Source organism: Berghia stephanieae, chromosome 8, assembly GCF_034508935.2.
Source record: "Berghia stephanieae isolate SIO BIC M18660-M18661 chromosome 8, UCSD_Bste_1.3, whole genome shotgun sequence".
Classification (NCBI taxonomy): domain Eukaryota; kingdom Metazoa; phylum Mollusca; class Gastropoda; order Nudibranchia; family Aeolidiidae; genus Berghia; species Berghia stephanieae.
Window position 1 is genome coordinate 35,512,941 of NC_088367.1, and position 10,000 is coordinate 35,522,940.

General features: G+C 34.1%; 1 protein-coding gene across 1 annotated transcript in view; it reads left to right on the plus strand.

The window, feature by feature from the left end:
- Positions 1-10,000, plus strand: part of LOC144978576 (2-hydroxyacyl-CoA lyase 2-like) — a 51,991-nt gene that overhangs the window by 41,377 nt on the left and 614 nt on the right. Inside the window, exon 15 of the mRNA XM_078924827.1 lies at positions 4,138-4,236. Coding sequence (XP_078780953.1) covers positions 4,138-4,236 — 99 coding nt within the window. The remainder of the gene's footprint in view (positions 1-4,137; positions 4,237-10,000) is intronic.

Sequence of the window (10,000 nt, forward strand, 5' to 3'; positions counted from 1 at the left end):
CGATACGTCATATCGTCGACAAGCTATTTTTAGAGTGAGAGAGCTTCGATTCGGAAGGAAAATACTTCGGTTACGAATGACAGAGGCAAAAGGGGTCCTGCTGGTATTGACACTACTTTTTTTTTTTTAATGTAAGATAGGCGCAGATTTTTGTGAGTAAAAACTAGGGGAAAAAAACGGAATCTAATCGGTTCGCAGATTGTGAATGAACGGAGACTCGAAGTTGAAGGGTTTGCTTCAAAGAACAACCTAAAAAAAAAAAACAAAAAAAAAAAAAACGATTAGAAAGTATAGTGGAGACAAAAATTATTCTGTTGGCATTGCAACTGACTGAAATAATGTGATTCGTCAGAACATATTTTCCATTGTCTTTTGTTGTTGTTTTTTAAGTTCAATTCGTTTGATTTTCACTGAAACTTTCATTGGCCTAAATATAGAATTGACAGTCGACCATGGACATGATTGTTGACTGATCAGTCGACAGTCAATATCACGTGATTTCATTAATCACGGCAAAAGTAAGTTCAAATATGAAACGGAACGGAGGTGTTGCTAATTTCTTCTTTGGGAATATTTTGCGTTGAAAATATGAAGGTTGGTGTCTTACTTACCATTGTGTACTATAGAGCTTGATGTTACAAGCACTAAATATCTGAATTAGTCACTATCCTAACAACGCCCACTTCTCGGCAAGCCTCGCTAGTCAGAGACTAGAAAACGTTCATGAAATCCCACTTTTTAGTCATTTGCTCCGCTTAAGGCCAGCAACTCAGTTACTAGACTAGTAAATAACTAAATCTAGTCCGCTAACATAAAATTGGGCCCTGGTGGTGGTAGTCGATGTTGTGGTGATAGTAGTTTGTAGTGCTAGTGGTGGTGGTAGCAGTAATGATGCTGTTAATTGTGTTGTTGTTGTGATGGTCGTGATTGAAATGATGATGATGATGATGATGGTGGTGGTGGTGATGATGATGGTGGTGGTGGTGGTAGTTGTTACAAAGCCGATGCATTGGTGATGTTGATAGTTATAATAAGAATAATGTGGCGGGGACGATAATGACCGTAATTTATTTGCATTGGTGGTGTCAATGATCAAGAAGCTGAAGTGATACCATTGAAAGCAATGGTGACGCTATAGTGTACGCCTGTGATATTGGTATTTAAAACGATTGTTTTTTGGAGTGGTGGAGGCTGAGATGATATTTATGCTTTTGCTAGTGGTGGCAATAGTTGATATGACCATGGTAATGGTAGGTTTAATGCTGTGGTAGTGATGTTGATGGGGTGCTGATACGTATGATATTGTGCAAATGATGGTAGTAGCTATTCTGATGGTAATGATGCTGTTGTAAAAGTGCTTGTGGTAGGGATCATTGTCTGTGATGGGGATGTTTTTTTTTATATTGATGTGGATCGACGTGCACTTATATCAGGTCTGATAACCAATTTCCTTATGGGCTCATTGTTGTAATGGAAATCTGAAAAAAAGACGCAAAATACTGTCCATTATACAACAATGTTAAACTAGGCCGAAAAGGATGTCAAACCTGCGTATTTGTACACGTCGATGGGGATGATTTGTTAACCTACAACGCAGCACAAATCCCTTTCGAAATGGTATTCTGCCATCCCACTATAATACAATAAGTCGAATGCTTGGCGCTTGGCAGGTCTGTATCACTGCGTACATAGACACGTTAGTTGTAGTAAAATATATTGAGTTACCACCTTGAGTGGTGATAAGCCAAATTACACATCTGGAATACAACATTTGCATACAAAGTTGTTTGAGTACAGAATTATTGAGAAAAATCGTGTATTTTTTCTTGTAACCATTGTTTAAAATATATAAAGCTTATTATGTATATATTTCCGTGTTTTTATTTTTCAAATTTTAACTTAAGTTAGAAATATGTTTTTGGCCAGTAATCTTAGCTTTATCAGACGTTAAAGGCATTTCTAATATTGATGTTGTTATCCATATACCCCTACCCAGATCAAAATAACAATCCCAACACCCCTGATAACATTACCCCTTGTTCTGAGTTTAAGAACATAGGCGAGTTATTGTTCTTAGGCCGAACTGGGCTTTTATGTTCTGTATCATTCTAATTCACCCAGTTTCACCCGTAGACATTTCAAATCCCAGCCCGTTGACATTCTAACTTCTCGTCAGGGCAAAAGTGGATACCAAATACTTAATAGTATTAGCTAACGAATGAAGTACTGAAAATATTGAGGACTTGACATTAGTATCCTTTATTAATCTTTAATATATTTGACATCATATATGGAGATTAGATTAAATGCAACGTTGTGCCTTCGACTTTGGAATTAATTTGTGTGTTGTAAAGTCGCCAAATTCCATACCGTCTATACCATTACTGCCACTTTAATAACGCATTGAATTCTCCATGAATTAAATTTACCTTTCTGTTATACAGCTCTGTTATACTGTTATTCTGTTATACTGAAGACGGTACAACTTATAACAAAATTTTCTGAAGTTAAAGGACATGTATCGACATCGATCAAATAAATGAAAAATTTTGACTAAATTCAAGCCAATATTGTTGGCACTCACTGAATTATCAAGATTGTAATATTTTTTAAACTGCTTCTTAAGAGATACAAAACGTTGATGTCTTTTGGGCTGCTTATATTATTACAACTAATATAATATTTTTGACAATTTTAATACTAGTCATTTAAAACAAATAGTTATTGAGTGTTAAACCACTATCATAGATAGGAAAAAATGTAATAAAGGCAAAACACACACACACACACACACACACACACACAGACACACGCACAAAGAAGAAGAAAAAAATACAAAAAATCAAACACCCCCCCCCCCCCCCCCCCCCCCAACAAAAAAAAAACAAAAAAAAAACAACAAAAGAAAAGAAAACTTGACGAATCTTCCTCTGTGCCCAGCCAACCCAAACTCTCTAACTAGCAGGCATTTGAATGGGATACTTGCTAAAGGAGAACAAGAAAATAACTCCTAATAAGAAAACGATCACCATACTGGAAAAAAATCATATCCCAGAAGAAAACAAAAAAACAAACAAAAAATACAAATCCCACGAAATTAACACATACACACTCACACACACACACACACACACACACACACTCAACTGATTATTTGACTCACTAACAGAGGAGGTGTGGTTTGTCAAAGATTTAAGACGATACGGATATATCATGTAATTACGTGGAATCGAATCTAGCTCAGTAAAAACAGAAACGGAATATTGCCCAGCTTTAGTGTGAAGTACGAATAGTGCACGCAACACTATTTGTCCTTACGTACGGCAATGTCGGTTGATGCTATTCGACCTTAAGGACGAATAGGTCTACCCATATAAAAATCTAAGTAAGAATCCAAATGAAATGTACCTAAAAATCAAAATATTGTACAGCACGAGTACTCACAGGAGTGTTACAATTACAATAATTACCTTAACCATTCGGTACTTATTATTATTGTTATTATTATTAGTAGTAGTAGTAGTAGTATCATCATCAGCAGCAGCAGCAGATCATCATCATCATCATCAGCAGCAGCAGCAGCGTTATTAACATCAGTACTATACATTTTTTACAAATAGAAGTCATATACTTATTAATTCTAAAGAACTCTAGAAATCCTAAATACCAGAATAACCCAATGTATTGTAAGTAAACAGAGCTGCCAACCTACCGCAAAAAATGCGGAATTGTACGCTTGTACGCATTTCCCCCAAGATTGTACCCATTTTCAGTGTAAGGAGTCACTTCAGTTTTCATATTATTATTATTGAGAAACCTTGGTGACCAAGTGGATATTCATATATTTTTTGACCAATTATGATCTTCATGTTGGGAGGTAGAATTTTGAAAGATTATAGTCTTGGGAACATCATTGTTGCTGCAATTGAGCTTGTGCGGTGTGACTTTATGTAAGTATACCTTCCTCTTACTTTCACAATGGTTAGTTTCCGTCGATTTCAGGATTGTACCCATTTTTATGAAATCTCCCCCATTTTGAGGTCCCATTGTACACATCAGATAGGATTGGCAGCTCTGAGTACAGTTTACTTTCTATATAACTAAAATAAACCTGAATCCTTCATCTCCATTAACCAGATACCAGTCCTAGCAGTCGTGGGAAATGATGCCAGCTGGCAGCAAATTGCTAGGGAACAGGTGCCCATGTTCAATTCCAGTGTAGCTTGTGACTTGTCTGTGAGTATCATTATGCAAATTGATAAAAGTAAATCAGGGACTTTCAGTTCAGGCAAGACAGAAAATCTTTGTTTTGATTATTGTTCTGATATAGAAACTTACTGCTTGGCAATGACGATGTTACAGATAGGAAGGTTGCACTTATTTTATGATTATCACTTGCATGTGGTGATATAAATATTTATGTGTGTGTGTATATATATATATATATATATATATATATATATATATATATATATATATATATATATATATATATATATATATATATATATATATATATATATAACAAAAATGAGTAATTCTGTCTTGATTGAAAATGCTGATATTCAACAACAACAAAAATAACAATAAAAAAGATAAATAATGATAAAAAGGCAAATATTCAGAAAAATTAATTGCATTTTTTTAAGGCAGATAAATGAATCAGGCACACAGTACTTTATGTTGCTTCCAGAATATTTTTTAACATCATATGTCACCACAACGTAATCCTCACTCCAATTATCATTGACGTTATTATTATTATTATTATTATTATTATTATTATTATTATTATTATTATTATTATTATTATTATTGTTATTTTAATTTTATTGTTATCATTATTCATTAATATATTATACAATATATTATATTGTTTTGGGGGTTTTTTGGCGCTGGCTTCCGGCGACAACAGACGTGTTGTGAATGTTTACTTATTTTCTACATATATTTTTATTCATTTATCATTCAATTGCCAGAATTTCCACCTAATTTTTATTCAAAATGGATGTGAAAAATATATTGTTCCTGATTTTTATACTTATTAGCATATTTATAACTGGAAATGGTGTCTTAGCCTGTGATTTTGCTGCCTAAAGTCTATCGATAACATATACTCCAAGACTCTCCCATCGCTCAGCCCATGTCAGCCACCCACTGTTGATACATCATATATTAAAGTAAGGAAAAGGGGAAGAAAAACAAAATTGAATAGACGGCCTTCTTCCATATTTACCCTGTGTAGTGACAGATAAATTACGATCAGAAAGAATAAAATTGATGAGCTATTTTCACTGTGTCGTTTTAATAGTGACTATCGTCAAGCCTCCATAATAGCTTTAACAGAGACATGTTTTGAAATTGAACAGTATTCACTATTTCGAGGAGATCGGTCTAATGTTAATAAACGAAATGGGGGTGGGGTGCACATACATTAACAACAAATGGTGCCACCCCAATAACTGTTAGACAAAGAAAGTGTACAGTGACGATTATATTGAATTTCTTACCATATCTTCACAGCCATATTATCTCCCAGTGAAAATACTCATGTCATCATCATCAATGTCTACTTTCCACCATTATCAGACAACAACACAGCAAAAAATATTTTGAGGAAAGAAGTACAGAACATTCAGATAAAGTCAACCGCTCGTATAGATGATCACAGGTGATGTTAATCACTGTAATGATTTCACTGTCCCGGGACTTTATCAATACGTGAAACTGCGATACAAGGGACAGAAAAACATAAGATTTATTCCTGTGTAATGTTAAAAATAGGTATAAATGTTCACCCTGTGCCCTACTGGGTATGACCACTGCATACTCTCGCTACTCCTCACCTACCACCTTGTTTTTAAATGTGTAAAACCAGGATAGAAAAGTGTACAGATCTGGAGCGGAAGTGTGTTTTAAGATTTGTGTGGTGGTTTTGAATGCACTGACTGGAATATTTTTATCAAATCATGTGATAGTATGGATGAGCTGAATGACTGTGTGAGTGAGTATTTAAAATTTTGTGAACAGCTGGTGTGTTGTAAAAAAGAAATAAGATATTATCCTAATAACAGACCTTAGATAACAAAAGATCTCACTCTTCTATTAAACCAGAAGAAAACTCACTTTACTAGTGGAAACAAAAAAGATCTTAAAACAAAACAAAAATAGATAAAGAGAGTAATATCTAGTTGTAGAGACAAGTACAAAAATAAAATTGAAAAATGCTTTTCTTCTGGGGATATAAAGGACACGTGGTATGGTCTTAAAATTGCTGTCAACTATAATCCAAAGCCCACGATTATACCAGAAGCCTCGAAATTGAAACTAACTCAATTTTATTCACATTTCGACACAGCAAACAAATTTGATATTGAAAATGTAAAACATAAATTAGACAGGGCTTTGGAAGATGAAATGACTATTGAGATCAGTGAAGAAGGAACGAGATTTATATTTTCTAAACTAAATGAGAAAAAGGCTTTCCCCCATTTATACACATATTTTTTTTAACATGTCCCTCCAATGCATTTCAATCCCTGCAATTTGGAATACTTCAAACTTCAAGAATTATTACTGTTCAAAAAAAAAAATATTTGAATCAATGGACGATCTCAGACCTGTTGCTCTGACTTCAGTAGTTATGAAATCTTTAGAAAAACTTGTTCATATTAGAATTAGGAACTGGTTTATGCCATTGAGTGATAGTCATCAACTTGCTTACAAACCAGGACGTGGGTAGAGGATGAGGATGCCTTTCTGCTGTTTACAAACAACATCTACAGGCATCTAGATCACGCTAAGAGCTATTTCAGATTGCTTTTTGCAGATTTTTCCTCAGCATTCAATACAATGCAACCTCAGTTGGTTGTTCAAAAATTGACTAGCCTGAATTGAAACAAGTATATAATTGCTTGGGTGCTCACATTTCCTACGGAGAGAGCACAGTATTACAAATATTGGTGCATCTCAAGGTTGTGTTTTGTCCCCTGTATTATTCACGATATACACGAATGACTGTAGAAGTCAAAACCTGAGCGTACCTAGACCTGTAAATTCTCAGTCAATTAACTGAAATCAGTCAATTCGTCAAATTCAAATATTTTTTAAAAAGGAAGAATTGAATAAAGAAAGAATTCATGAATCGTAGTCGAATGACTGTAAAGTTAATTAGGAATGTTCCACAGCGCTACGCATAGCTTATGGGCCGTTTATATTAAAGATGGATATATTGCCAAGGCTAAGCGACGCTTTTTAGAATTGCCATGTTTGAACACACCCCAGTGTGTATTTTCACACAGCCTTCGTGAAATTATTTTTTCACTTTCCAAACCTGTCGTGATCTCAATGGTAGCCAATTTAACTGAGCCGCCGAGCGATAAATTTCACTGTTTCGTCTAAGCCAAAATTGACCACATTTACTTGAAAGACAGGAAAAGTATGAAAAAGAAAAATTCGAACACCGGAAGTTCGTTTTGTAGACACCTTCAAATCGAAAGTTAAATGATTGCTACAAGCACATCTTGATTTCCTCATGTTGTAAACAAACTGGTTGACCGTTTCTAGGAGAGACCTTCCATATGCTACTACATCCCAAGTCTTCTTCCGATGTTCTAGAGGGGGTTTGGGAGGGGGGGGGGGGAACTTTTTTTTTTAAATCTCCCCCCTCCCAAACCCCCTTCTAGAAGTTCTAGTGTAGGGGATTTGGGAGGGGGGAGACTTTAAAAAAAAAAGTTTTCCCCCTCCCAAACCCCCTACTAGAACAAAAATACTTGGGATGTAGTAGCTTATGGAAGGTCTCCCCGACGAATTACGAAGAGTTTGTTTCAGTCAATTTTTATAGAGCTCATTTACAGGTCTATGTACCCTTAATAAAGTTTGCAAATGACACTGCTCTTCAAGGCCTTATAACAAATGGTAACAAATGGCTTATAGACAAGAAACGATTGATGTGTTTCTTGGTGTGATGCCCACCACCTAGAGCATAACATAAGCAAGACAAAGGAGCTAGTGATCGACTGTAGGAAAGTGAAGGAACCAATAGAACTGTTCAATTAAAGGTCCAATTCGTCCAGTGAGTTCCTCTTTACAAATACCTTGGTGTAACGATTGATGACAGGCTCAAGTGGGATGAACACTTGAAAATAATTAAACATAAGATGTTCAGACTTACTTATTTTTTAATCAAAACTTTCTCAGTTTAGAAAAGATAAAACCCTCTGCACATTATTTTATATAGCAGTAATTGGGGAAGCAATTGCTTAGCAGTGGAAAGGAATTATGATTGTTATTATTATTATTATTATTATTATTATTATTATTATTATTATTATTATTATTATTATTATTATTATTATTATTATTATTATTATTATTATTATTATTATTATTTTCAATTTCATAATACATAATTATAATGCATCTGTACAAAAAATTTCCTTTTTGGGATACAATAAAAGTATTATTATTATTATTATTATTATTATTATTATTATTATTATTATTATTATTATTATTATTATTATTATTATTATTATCAATGTAGCTTTGTGGACTTGTGGTATATCACTATGGTAGGTCCCAGTTCGAGTCTTCCTCTAAGCAGCCCAAGTTGAGTACATATTCTCTCAGTGTCTTCAGGTGTAAATGATTTCCTATCTACAGCGTCATTTCTGTCCAAAAAAAAAATAAAAATTGTAATATCACCTGTCTTGTCCATTATGTTAAGTTTTCCTCTTGACCTATTGTAAAGCGCTCTGAGCACATTTAGTTAATATTGCTCTCTATAAATGCTCAGGTTATTATTATTATTATTATTATTATTATTATTATTATTATTATTATTATTATTATTGTTCTTATTATTATTATTATTATTATTATTATTATTATTATTATTATTATTATTATTGTTCTTATTATTATCATTACAATTATTATAGTCCAAGTCAGTTTATTGGGGTTCCCTACAAATTTTGCCAATTAAGTGGCGTCCCAATTAAGGGGTGGCCATGAAATTATGCAATTTATCAGATTTCCCATAGTCCTCTCTGCATTTATCTAGACTTGTGACTAGCAGTACAACTTCTAATGAAAGATGTATTGGTTGAAGTAAATTTGAAGCAAATTTCGTTTCGTTCTTCTTTTTTTTTCTTCTTTTTTCATGTTTTAAAGCCATAGTAATCAGGGAGACTTATTTTAACGTCTATTTTGAGTTACTTCAGCAGGCACTTGACTGTTAATCTGATCCACAAACATTGTCAGGGGGTCAGAGTTCTTTCTTGGACAAATCGTTGCAACAGCTTCACCATTTCACGTTTTTCTGATGAAGTCATTGGTGGGGTGTCCTCCTCATCACTTCTTTCATGCTGTTCAATTTTCAATTTTTTTTTTTTTTTTGCTCTGTGCATATTCAATTAACTGTTCATTGGTAATGGCACCAGAGCACTGTAGATTGTTCTCGTAAACCACCTATTAAATCAGCTTATCCTCCGTCATCTGAGTTGAAAGCAGAACGGCATGAAAAATGTTTATTGTCTTGAATTTCTTGCATCCCAACTCTGCAAAAATTTTGCTTTAGTATAGCAGTATTCAACTGTCTGTTGTTTAACTTTTTGCCATGCGGAATCAGAAAGATAAACGGTATCCAACAAAGTTATCTATTTGACAACATTCTTAGCCTTTTCAGTCACATTGCTGTCAACTTTCATGATTATGCGCTGTGTCAGTTCTGAGCTATGATGTCCTTTGAAGTTTTTTTATTATCTCTTGATCCATGGGCTGGATGATAGATGTTGGCAGACAAGAATCGAACTGTTACTTGAATGTGACAATGGCAATCGAGACACTGACAAGGGATACAGGTTAATTCTATTGTTCACTTCTCTGTTATGACTATGACGATTGATTCGATCAAACACAAATTGGCTGTTACGATGGTTATTAAAAGATACAGGGAAATTTTATTGTTTACACCTCTGTGATAAGCGATATGACCTCA